Source organism: Bos javanicus, chromosome 14 (genome assembly GCF_032452875.1).
Source record: "Bos javanicus breed banteng chromosome 14, ARS-OSU_banteng_1.0, whole genome shotgun sequence".
In the NCBI taxonomy this organism is placed as follows: Eukaryota; Metazoa; Chordata; class Mammalia; order Artiodactyla; family Bovidae; genus Bos; species Bos javanicus.
The window spans coordinates 64,758,961-64,772,387 of NC_083881.1; the positions used below are offsets into that span (position 1 = coordinate 64,758,961).

General features: G+C 38.2%; 1 protein-coding gene across 16 annotated transcripts in view; it reads right to left on the minus strand.

Moving 5' to 3' along the window:
- VPS13B (vacuolar protein sorting 13 homolog B) overlaps positions 1 to 13,427 on the minus strand; it is an 804,527-nt gene that overhangs the window by 178,816 nt on the left and 612,284 nt on the right. For 15 of the 16 annotated variants that reach the window (XM_061438325.1, XM_061438316.1, XM_061438314.1 and 12 more), the window contains one exon: positions 1,616 to 2,011. In XM_061438325.1, coding sequence (XP_061294309.1) covers positions 1,616 to 2,011 — 396 coding nt within the window. The remainder of the gene's footprint in view (positions 1 to 1,615; positions 2,012 to 13,427) is intronic. The other variant, XM_061438319.1, reaches the window with a different exon arrangement.

The following is a 13,427-nucleotide window of genomic DNA, read 5'->3' on the forward strand; positions in this document are numbered from 1 at the left end:
TAGATTTAAGAGTTATAACTATAAAAAGAATGGGGTACTAAAGGGAAAAACAAGTTACACAACCAGAATGCATCTACTACTTTGAAAAGGTCAGTGAGAAGATTTTAATTATATTTTAGAGAAACTTACTGAGAACAGACACTACTGAATATGAATAGCAAATGAATGAAACAAGAAATGAGGATGACTGAGCACAGTATATATTAAATGCTTTCATTCTACTTCAGTCCTAACCTTTCCTTGCTATGATTCAGGGACAACTGGAAAGATGTGGGAATGGTCCCAGTGTGGTCTGGATTGTAATTTATTTGTGGATAAATCAGACATTGCAGCCTTCAGTGCTTCATAGTCTTTCATGTACCATGGACCTTACATTTTTCATTTCTAACTTTTAAGACAATAAAAAAATACAGTGCTTTTAAGCTGGCTTGGTCACAAATACTTCTGGTAAGAAAGAAATAAATCATTTATTTTTTGGCCTAAAATTCATACTTCTCAACTACAAAACTGCTTCTTTATCTCGTCAACTACTGTGCCCAAACTGACTATACAATTAGTCCCAGCTGCCACTTTTTAGTAAGCAACTGAGTTGCATACAGTTTCAGGATTTACTTTATCCCCTATACTACCCCTCTAGCCCCACTTCTTCCCTCCAAATAAAAGTGGAAAAAATGTTTTCCTTTTGCTACTTTTACTTTCAGAGCGGAGTTTCTGGCTTCAGTGCACTGAACTTTAACAGTAGCAGTTTCTGTAATTGAAAATGGTTATTCCCCACTTTTACCTTGTTTTTCCTCTTCCTCTCCTCACATTCCTTCTACCTACTCTTTTTGATTCAGTGTGAAAAAGCACCAAACAATGTAGGCATGGTAACAAAAGAGGACAATGTAGATGTCACTGCCCATTAATTTCTCACCTCTCCACTCGTCAAGGACATTCAGTTGCCAGGTCCAGGCTCCTTTGCTCAGCTAGGCACTGAAGCAGGGCCTTTCCTTGCAGGTGTTGCTGTCTGAGAATCTTCAGTGGCACTGTCTCTGCAAAGTTGAACCTTGGCTTCTATTACTTTTGGTGTAGCATTTCTGCCACCAGAGCAATTTTTTTTTTTTTTTAATAAATTGTTACCAATGACTTAATGGAGCACATCGGAATCACCTGTAGGGTTTGTTGGAAGACGTATTTCTGGGCGCCATGCCCAGAATTTCTGATTCAGTAGGTCAGTAGAGTCAGAATTTGCGTTTCTAACAAGCTCCCAGATGCTGCTGGTTCCGAGACTACACTTTGAAAGCTACTACTTGGATGGTTTGCAAAACCTGATGCTTACTCTGTTCTTCCACTACAGCTATGTTAGGTAAAAAGAAATTTGGGAATGAACAGTTTTAAAGAAGTCTGTAGGAACACGCCTGAAGAGGTAGACAAGAACACTTTGGGGCATAAAATACTTAGGCTTAAATAATTTGTTGTAGCACTTTCTTTAAAATAAGGCAAGAAACCAGAAATGTACCCATCTCTAATGGTTCTTGAAACTTTTTGCCCCTACATAATACAAACCTTCAACATTATGCAGTTTTAGATGTTAACAAGTCATTGACATCTCTCTTGCCCCTTTACTGTGACTTACCAGGTACTTTCTGCGCTGCTTTGACATTAAGGCTTCCACTGAGGGTGGATAAAGATGCCAACAGGCATGGTTTATTAGGATGGGGGACAGTTTCCACGGAGACCACAATCTGAGTAGTATGAACAGAAATTTTTTGAAAGCAGGAAATCGTTCTCCATATGTTTTCTTGAAATGGAATCTTTTGTGCTCCATCACCATGAACTTTAAGCTTGGATAACTTCCCACGGTAACATTTGGAGGCTGGAAGCGCATCCTTACTCAGCACAGTGTCTGACGGTGCTGAGGACGCTTTGCTGTGTACATTTTTTATCTTCTTCAAAAAATGGTTTATTTGATCCAACTTGGTAAAACTCAGGTTTGCTTTCAAAGGCTTTGATATATCCAAGTTGATGTCTGCTGTAGAAGTGAAAAGGGTAAGAAAATTACTGAAGCTCTCTTATTGCAAATAAGCCTTTACTTCCCTGTCAAACTCCTATTTCAGTTTCCCGACACCTGTACTGTGGACTCATTAGGATGCCAAGATGTTGTAATTCTTTTACTTACCACCTATTCTTTCCATGTAGTTACTTGAAGGAACACTTTTCCTGCACTACTCTCTTGCCTACATTCCTGTTCCAATCATGTGACTGTCTGTTCCTAAAGACTGAAGGCCACACATGGACATCTACCCTCTACCCTCTACTTGGAGGCAAAGTTGAGCAGCCTTTCCAGTTTGTTACTGGACTGACATTCTTCCTTCTGGGGTTAAAAGGACCTGCCTTAGTACCCAGCACAATGTTTGACACAAATACTGGTATTAACAAATAATCTGTCCAACTGATTAACTGAAGTAGCCTCCCCACCACTGTCTGATAAAGTATATACACAAAAACGTTTGTTTCTCCTCTTCAACCCGCTAAAACCCAGAAAAGTCCCTACATATTTCCCTGTATTCTGTGTTGAACAAGTTTCAAATATCTCATCCAATGTAACCTGGGTAGACTGAGATCTCTTAAACTCCATTTTACGTGTATCACACACCAGATGTCGTCCTTATCTGTCACTTAATCAACTGACATTAAGACGTTTCTGTTTTTGCGTTCTTGCTTCCGTTTCTGTCATCAATAAGATGTAAGACTATATGGGTCGTGAGAGCAGAGTATGGCACTCATCTTTATACCCAGTGCCTGGCACAGTGCGTTTCTGATATGTATGTGTTCAGTAAATGGCTGAGTTTAACTGAACCTAATTAAGTATTCTTTTCACTGGAGCCTGATATAATACAAGACATAATCATAGATGAAGCTAGGAATAGCAAATTATCAAGCAGACAAAGCTCATATTCTGTTTTCAACAGGAGGACCTCTGTTCATCTTCTTCAGATTTCAGCACCTTAGAGTTTCCTCCTGGCTACCCAGGCTTGCTCCTGGTACCATTCCTCTTGTGTGTCTTTCCTTGGGTTTCTTTAATCAGACTAAGCAAAATTCTGAGAGAACTGCTTCTAGCTAACTGTCCACTGGAAAGGGTCAGACAGTTGAGTCAACCTTCTGCAATATTAAAATATTCTCTGTTCCCTATATTTATTTAAGCAGGAAAAAAACACCCTAATTTAAAGAAATTATTTTTAACATCTTTATTGACATATTAACTCACATATACATACAATTTACCTATTTAAAGTGTACAAATCAATAGTTCTTATTATACTCACAAGATTGTGTACTAATCACTACTATCTAATTCCAGAACATTATCACCACCAATGGGGGAAGAAATTCCCATGCCGTTTAGCAGTCCCTACTCGTTCCCCACTTCCAACCCTCAGGCAACCAATAAGCTAATTTCTATCTCTATAGATTGCCTATTCTGGACATTTCATATAAACTGAATCACATAAAATCCTGCTTTTTGTGTCTGGTTTCTTTCAGTTAACATAATAAAAATTTTTAAGGTTCATTTGTGTTGAATCATATGTCATCAGTACATCATTCCTTTTTTTATGACTGACTAATACTCCGTCATGTGGATATACTGTAGTATACTGCTTATTCATTATCAGTTTGTGGACATTTGGGTTGTTTCTACTTTTTGGTTATTAATGAATAATATTTCTGGGGCTTCCCAAGTGGTGCTAGTGGTAAAGAGCCCGCCTGCTAATGCAGGTAGACCGACATAAGAGACACAGGTTCGATCCCTGGGTGGAGAAGATCCCCTGGAGTAGGGCACGAGAACCCACTCCAGTGGAGAATCCAATGGACAGAGGAGCCTGGTGGGCTCCAGTCCATAGGGTCACACAGAGTCAGACACGACTGAAGTGACTTAGCACACACGGATAATACTGCTATGAATGTTAATATGCAAATTTTTATATGAATGTTTTCAATTCTTTAAGGTATCTACCTAGAAGTGAAATTGCTGGGTTATATTTGATTACGGCAATCCTAGTGGGTGTGAAGTGGTATCCCGTTGTGATTTTGATTTGTATTTTCTTAATGATTAATGTGGAGAAGGCAATGGCACCCCACTCCAGTACTCTTGCCTGGAAAATCCCATGGACGGAGGAGCCTGGTGGGCTGCAGTCCATGGGGTCGCTAAGAGTCAGACACGACTGAACGACTTCACTTTCACTTTTCACTTGCATGCATTGGAGTAGGAAATGGCAACCCACTCCAGTGTTCTTGCCTGGAGAATCCCAGGGACGGGGAGCCTGGTAGGCTACCGTCTACGGGGTCACACAGTCGGACACGACCGAAGTGACTTAGCATAGCAATGATTAATGATGTTGAGCATTTTTTCATATGCTTATTGGTGATGTGTATATATTCTTAGAAAAATGTCTATCACCTTTGTTCATTTTTAAATTGGGTTTTTTGTCTTCTTCTTATTAAATAGTATGAGTCTTTTACATTGATATATTCCAGATACAAGTTCCTATCAGATATAGGATTTGCAAATATTTTCTCCCATTCTGTGAATTGTCTTTTCAATTTCTGTGATTGTGTCATTTGCAGCACAAAAGATTTTAATTTTTGTGAAGTCCAACAGATTATTCTGCTTGAGCTTCTGGTGACATCAAAAAATCATTGCTTTATCCAAGGTGATAAAGATTCAGTTATGCTTTCTTTTACAAGTTGTATAGTTTTACCTTCTTACATTTAGGTCTATGCTGCTGCTGCTAAGTTGCTTCAGTTGTGTCCGACTCTGTGCGACTCCATAGACAGCAGCCCACCAGGCTCCCCCGTCCCTGGGATTCTCCAGGAAAGAATACTGGAGTGGGTTGCCATTTCCTTCTCCAATTTAGGTCTATAATTACTCTCAAATTAACTTTTGTGTTTTGTGTGAGGTAGGGGTTCAACTTAAATTTTTTTTTGCATAGGGAAATCCAGTTATACCAGCATCATTTTTGAAAGGCATTATTTTTGACTTGCAGAACAGGTTGGTGGGCAAAATATTTTAGGGTACTGCATGATTCAAATGACTCATACATTGTCCTGCTCTGCCTGCAAAGTTTTTTATGTGGGCTTCTAAATTTTGTGACCTCGCAGAAAATAATACCACCTTTTACCACAATGAAAAAAATGAGCAATCTTAACAGATGATAGCAACAACAGAAAAACTAAACAAAGCCAAAGTGGAAAGAAGACTCAGATACTGGGGCCAGAAGCTATCTGCTTTTGCCTGGATTTATGAGATTTAAACTGAGGGTCAGAAGTAGCCATAAAAACAATTCACTGACCTACTCAGGAGTTTGCCCAAATATCTACCTAATCAACTGCTGAGCCTAAGGGATCCACTTTCCCTGACTGTAGATTGGCAAAACATCCATAGAATGGTATGCATGAGAGCTGCTGAGTGCTATCTCAACATGGATTCTTGTATCTCAGATATGGTGGTCCCAGGGGCACAAGAAAAAACAAGAAAACCCAAACTATTTATCTTTGGTTATTTGCGTAACTTGTCCTTTTAGACTCTTTGAGTCATTTCTTCCCGAAAAACCTTTCTTGATCACTGTGGCGGACTGAGAGGCCTCTCATTCATTGCTTCCAGAATATCCTGATTGTGTCATCATCAGATATCTATTTATTTTTATAGCTACTGCTTAGAGTCCAGATAACTATGAGCTCCTGAAAAATAAGGGCTGTTCTACATCTTAATATTCTGAGTGCCTAGGTGGTGCTAGTGGTAAAGAACCCACCTGCCAGTGCAGGAGATGTAAAAGATGCGGGTTCAATCCCTGGGTAGGGAAGATCGCCTGGAGGAGGGCACATGGCAACCCACTCCAGTATTTTTGCCTGGAAAATCCCATGGACAGAGGAGCCTGGCAGGCTACAGTCCACAGGGTCACACAGAATTGGACATGACTGAAGTGACTTAGCATGCATGCACAAGTACAAAATGGATATTTAATGATGTAATGAAGGGGGAAAAAAAAAGGAATGGATTTTTTCTTCCTACTTAACTCCCACAGGCTCATCAAGTCAATTCATCCAGAACAATCCATCACATCCTCTCATTGTTGGTTCTTCTTGTTTAGTCACTAAATTGTGTCCAACTCTTTTGTGACCCACTGGACGACAGCCCGCCAGGCTTCTCTGTCCATGGGAATTCCTCTCACACATGCTATGTTCTCTGTCTCATTTAATAACTCTAATCTACCAACTGGCTCAAATAAAAAAATCTGACTTTTTGACTCATTTCATTCCCTCTTTTCCTGGTCCAAATCTACTCAATGATTAAGTTCTGTCAATTTTATTTCCAAAATAATTGCCTGAATCCAATCTCTTTCTCTCCAGCATTCCAACCACTCCCCATTTTTTCCCCTTCATGCCTTTGATATTCTTCAGCTAATATAAAGCCTCCTAAAGGTTTCTCTGTCTAGACCGATTCCTGTTAATCCAGGCTACGGAGTAATTTACAAATGATTTGTTTCAAATGTGATCCTGACTGGTTTACTATTGCTTAAAACTGTGTAATGGCTTTTACCTATGGGATAGAAGATGAAGCTCCTTAGAATGGAAAAAAAAGATCCTGCCTTTTCTTATCCACAGCCATTGCCTGCCTCAAATATTAAAGCTCCAGAAATATCAATGAGTTTACAGAGCCCACATCCCCCAGCCCGTGCGATGTCATACCATTAGGCCTTTGATCACATCGCTCCTTGGTCTAATGTACCTTTTCTTTGCCTAATGCCTAATCTCCAGGAAAATGCTCAACATTTTCTCCAAGTTGTTCCACAAAGCTGGTCCTACATAAGTATCTTTTGTGAGATTATGTCTCCCACCAATAGAGAAGATCCTTGAGTATACATTTTTCATCTTTAATACCTAGTGTTGGGCCTCAAACTCAGCATGAAGCATTTATTTGGTCACTTCATGTTGGAGCACGCCAGAACTCTCTAATCTGGTTCTGTGGGAGGCAGAATTCTGAAGATGACCCCCTTCTGTCAAGATTCCTATCCCCTGGTTATTGACTCAAACACTAAGCCAGGTACTGCTGTGCTGGAAGGGATTTTATAGGTGTGATAAACATTCCAGGTAAATTGAATTTAAGCCCAAGATTACCTGGTGGGCTGATCTATTACTCAAGCCTCTTACAAAGTACAAGGAAGAGGCAGAAGGGGAAGTCAAGAGAGATTTGAAATGGGTCTATGATCTGTCATTGCTAGTTTGAGGATAGTAGGGATCATGTGAGAAGAAAAGGGTGCCCTAGAGGTGAGGGATGGTGGCACTGGGCACCACTAACAAGGAATTAGGGACCTGAGTCCTACCACCACAGGAAGTGGATTATACAACAGATGCAATGAGTTTGGAAGTGGAATCTTCCACAGAGCTTCTAGATTAGAGCCCAGCCGAACTGACATCTTGATTTTGGTTTTGTGAGATTCTGAGCAGAGAATACAGCTAAATTCAAATGGACTTCTGACCTAGAGGATTGAGACAATAAGTTTGCGTTGCCATAAGCCACTGTATTTGTGGTAATTTGTAATTCATCAATAGAAAACCAATACAAATTCCATATGCTAATATGGAGTATTTCCAGTTTCTAATGTGATTATAAATTAAGTTTCAAGGCCTAGGAATGTTTGCCCTAGTTTCTTTTACCTTTTCCCTCCAAAGCAAAAAATTCTAATATAGTTTGCTTTTTCTCTTTGTTAGTTTCCAACTCCTTTTCTTTAAATATTATTTCAGGGTTCCAGGAAAGATGGAACTATAACATCTGGAGATATTACAGCTTAAAAAAAAAAAACCTACAAAGAGCAGCTATTTGAAGACTCTGAAAAGTAAATCGTAACAGGTAGATTGGCGAAGATGACTAAATTTCAAAATACCACCAAAATGGTTTGTTTTTTCTGGCAATATTCTATAGTCTGGGGCAGCCAAAAACCTGAAGGTGGGCATCAGGTGTGGATAGAGGGAGTAGTCAGAAAAAGCCTCTATTTCTGGCTTCAGTAATGGGAAGGGAATTCCTAATGCCCGTAGGGACTATGAAGATCCCTCATTTTTTTCTTCTTATTCTTGTACCACAGAAAATAGGAGACCATATATATACTTAAATCCATTTTATGAACCTATCATTACTGATACCAAAACCAGACAAAGATAACAAAAGACAACTACAGACTAGTATAGTATCCTTTAATTTCCCAAAGCAGTATCAAGAACAGTCCACATACATCATCATTAGGAATTAGAACAGTACAAATAAAAGTGACAATGAGATATCTACTAGAATGGTTAAAATAAAAAAAAAAAAACACTGACAATATAAGCTGCTGGAGATGATACGGAACTGGTGGGACCCTCATACATTGCTGGCGTAATGTCAAATGATACAGGCAATTTGGAAACATTTTAGTAGTTTCTTGTGTGTGTGTGTGTATGTGTTATTCACTCAGTCGTGTCCACCTTTTAGTGACCCCCATGTATAGCACCCTGCCAAGCTCCTCTGTCCATGGAATTCTCCAGGCAAGAATACTGGAGTGGGTAGCCATTCCCCTCTCCAGGCAATCTTCCTGACCCTGGGATCAAACTTAGGTCTTCTGTACTGCAGGCAGATTCTTTACTGTCTGAGCCACCAGAGAAGCCCCTTCTTAAGACTTATATGACCCACCAATTCCAAGCCTAGGTATTTATCATAGAGGAATGAAACTTATAATCACATAACTACTTGTACACAAATGTTTAAAGTAGCTATATTCATAATCACCAAAATTGGAAACAACTTCTATGCCCTTCAATGGATGAATTCTTATATGGCACATCTATAAAATGGAACACTACTCAGCAATGAAAAGGAATGTACTACTGACAGATGCAACAAATCTCAAGGATAGATGTGACTTAAAGAAGCTAGTCTGAAAAGGTTACATGCTGTATGATTAGATTTGTATGACATTCTCAAAAAGACAAGACAAATAAAAATCCTAAAGTGACGGACAGCAGTAATTATCAGAGATTGGGGCTTAGGGGCGGAGAAGGCAATGGCACCCCACTCCAGCACTCCTGCCTGGCAAATCCCATGGACGGAGGAGCCTGGAAGGCTGCAGTCCATGGGGTCCGCCAAGAGTCGGACACGACTGAGCGACTTCACTTTCTCTTTGCACTTTCATGCTTTGGAGAAGGAAATGGCAACCCACTCCAGTGTTCTTGCCTGGAGAATCCCAGGGACAGGGGAGCCTGGTGGGTTGCTGTCTATGGGGTCGCACAGAGTTGGACACGACTGAAGTGACTTAGCAGCAGCAGTAGCAGGGCTTAGGGGCAAGTGTGATTACAAAGGACTACCATGAGAATTTAAGGTGGCAGAACTGTTCTGTATCTTGACTGTGGTAGTGGTTACATGAATCTATTCATGTATTAGAATTCACAGAACTATGTACCAATGAAGGACATTTTAATTTTTTTCTTTTATTTAAAAAATAAAAAAGAAACAAAATTCTTTCAATGACTTTGTCATATGCATGACAGGACAGTTTTTTCCACCCCCTTTACTTTTTACCCTCACATGTAAAGGGCTGGACTGTGTGTGCCCTTATGTCTAGGGGAGGCCCACTTTAGACCTAAGTGTTAACCACCTGTGTACTGGGCCAGTTTTTCAGGTTTACTTTCCATTCTCCATGGCCCTTCCAACAGTGTAGTAGAACACCTACACTAACACCTTTAATGGTGAGATCAGGGTGCCCTTTCTGCAGAAGGTGAAAAAGACACAATGCTACTCCTAAATGTTACAGAAGCCATAGGATAATTTCTAATCTTACTGACACCAAATACTGTGGCACATGAAAATTAGAGGCTTTAATTAAATAGTGAGACTAGAATCAGTTAAACCAGTAAAACTGAAAAGCACAGGTCAGTTTGGCACCATCTCAAGTAGTTTTATTAGGAAAGAGAATATAGTCCTTCCTAGGTCATGGCTCATATTACAAAATAAGTTTTAAAAGAAGGTTCTTTTTTATCAGTAGAAGTCAAATGCTGATAATTCAGAAAAATAAATGTGTGTTAAAAGCTAGAAGCTAAATGTGTATAAAAAGCTAATCATATTTGTGAATTTCAACTATGAATCTATTTGAGTTACATTATCAACCTTATTCTACCAAATATGAACTTTAAAAAGTTTAAAAATCAGAAAGATCAATTTCCCAAAGCAACATCAATAATAGCTCACAATATTTATTCAGTACAAGTTTAACAGCTCAAAATGGGTTAAACTTTTTGCGCTGTCTCCTGCATCTTCTGCACTGCAGGCGGATTCTTTATCACTGAGCCACGGGAGAAGCTACATACAAAGCACAGTCTACGCACAAAGCACAAGACAAGTGTTATGTTAACTTTTTGTAAGAGATGACTAGATATTGAAAAGATTTAAATAATTTCCATTTTAGATGGTTTCTGTATGTCTGTCTGCATACAGTGCAACCTTTATGCATGGTTGCCCTCCGCTGGCCCACAAAGTCCCCCACTCTCAGCCCCCCAGAGCTGGAGTGTTGAACCACATTCTTTGCAAAACACAGCCTGTTCTATGTATAAACAGAGGAACTAGGGCAGTCCATTGGACAAGTCAGACAATACTGCAGGTCAAGAGCCCCCAAAGCAGAGCTTACAATGAAGCTATTCCTTTCAAAGTACCAGGTCCACGAAGAGATCTGTAGCATGTACCAGAGTGAGAAACACCACAAATGCAACAGCACTCTTTATTGCTTATAAAGTCCATCAACATGTGTGACTCCTTCAACTAAAATCACAAGCTCACTGTCACATCTGATAATTAAACAAATGTGTAGTGTTAATTCTATTTCCTAGTATAGAATTAGACTTTGACATCCTTTAACTAGTCAGGTACTTTTGGGGGTAGAAAATTACTGTCATTATTATAAATATTTGTAGTTTCATAATGGTAGGAAAACTTATTTTTATAAATGGGAAAACTATGCAAAAAATCTGGTATTTTAAATAAAAAATTGAACAATGATTTTCTCATCTTTTATACTTTTAAAAAATGATGAAAAACATTATCTTCACTATTAAGATGAAAACATTAAAGAAATGGACTATAAAAGTTTTACTCAAAAGACACAGTTGTAACTATATAAAATGATGATTTACAAGAACTGGAAATATAACTAGATAAAGAACCAGGCATAGATTGTTAATGTGAATTTTATTCCACATTTATCCAATTATTATCAGATTCTTGTTTTAAAGGGTTTAGAATTTTTTTTTCTAATCCTCAATGAACTTTAATAAATGGATTATTTTCAATGTTTAGATTTTAAGAATGTGTAGTAATAGTGAATTTCCCAGCTGAGTCATCCATTTTTCTGCCAGATCTAATTTCTCACCATCTCCAGAACACATTCTATATCTTTAAGTTACCAAGTAAACCCATGCCTGTCAATTATTAGACCTTAATTACCCTTCAAAACTTTCCTAAAGCTACCAGGAAACAGAATGATGGAATGATTATTGAGTTAAAAGGAGATTAGACAAATACAAATAAATTATACTTATTTTATGCTTCCATCACCCTAGGAGATGACTTAATAGGGAAAGGAAAAGAATCATATTGTAATAATGAAATCAGAGAGGGAATTCAAGCCCCAGAGGTGATTCCCCTAAGTTTATGTTAAAGCACACCTTGTGGGGGAGCAAACACCAACTGGAAAAGTTTCCTGAAAACTGTTCCAGCTATTTTCTCATTTAAAATGTTCCAACTTTACTTGACCCATTAGTCATCATATTACTTACATTTATGATGTATTTTGAAATCTATTACCCAAAACCCAATGGATTCAATATGGCTTGTTATACCCAAATCATAACATTTATGAAAGAAAAAATTCTTTGTTAAGTGCTTCTTCCTTTGGAATTTTATTTGTAAAAGACAACTTTTTTTTTTTTTTTTAAAAGACAAGTTGGGCTTGTGAGGAAAACAAGTCAGCAGCCATGGTGGCTATGTACAGACATAGGAATGACTGCCCCCCTCCACCACAGTAAATACAAATCAAAGAACAAATATTTAATCAAACTTGACTTTATGTGTTATTGTAACTCTAAATATTTTTTATTATTAGGTCATGGTTCATAGTACACTTCTTTTTCTTATTCAGCAATTCAAATTCAGATTTTTGTTAGTGTTCAAGTAAAGGTATTCATGATGATAATGGACAGTGGAGACTGAGTATTCACAGGTGTGAGAGCTAGAAAACTTGGAAATCTGCCCTTGACAATGAGATCAACATGTTTTCATTGAAGGTGTGAAGTGTAAAGATCTCAGTGGTGGCAGACATAAGTGTGTCAGTTAACAGTGGTACACCAAATGGAACTGGTTGTAGGCTGACACATGCACCGCTGAGGAGCCTCAGAGACATGACTGACACATGCCCTTGGGTCAGCCAGCAGCAGTTCATTGTGCTTATCACTGCGAACTGGACATCATTATTACTAGCATAATTGCTCATGTACATATTCTTATCATCAAGCATTGACTTTTTTTTGACTATACTGTCCTACCCCAAAAAATCACAACACAAAAGTTCTGATTAAAGGGTAAATGAATGGGTTTTCTAAAATGAATTTATCAAACTGAGCTCATCTAAATGAGCTTCTCTCCCTCTAAGTAGCTATCATAGAACACTAAGTACATTCCATTACTCCAATCATTGTGGCAGTGTTTTTGGTACTCATTTCCTTTTTTTTTCTTCCTGTTTTCAATGATGGCATATACTCATCCTTGGAGACAGCATATCTGAATTTTAGGAACAGCCAAATGTTTTGATACAAGGAAGCAAAGATTCCAGACTGAGGAAAGATTAAAACATAGAGAAGACAATTTATAGAGACTACAACTGCCAATGAGGAGACAATTTGAGCATTATTAAAAAATAACGAATTCAGAGTAACAGCAAATAACAACTATTGATAAATGGCCAACAAGGGAATATTTAGAAAACTAACTCATTTCTCCCCAGTTTTATTGATATATGATTGACAAATAAAATTGTAAGATATTTAATCTGTACACTATGATGATTGATGTACACTATATACTGCAAAAAAGTTCCCCCCCATCTGGAAAACCAAATTTTTTTTTTTTAATGGGTAAATAAAGGGAAAGAAGTAAGCATTTATCCTACCTTTCTTAGGTAAACAGTTCTACTAAGCAATCGAATTAAAATGTTAGTTTGCAACCTCCAATGACTTTACGTATTTAGCGTCCGTAACTATTAACATCACAAGAAGAAACCTTTAGACATTATGTGACTCCTGATGGAACAATATAAAACCTTTTATAAAACAGTCTTGCTAAAAATAAATAAATAAAATAAACAACCTGAATC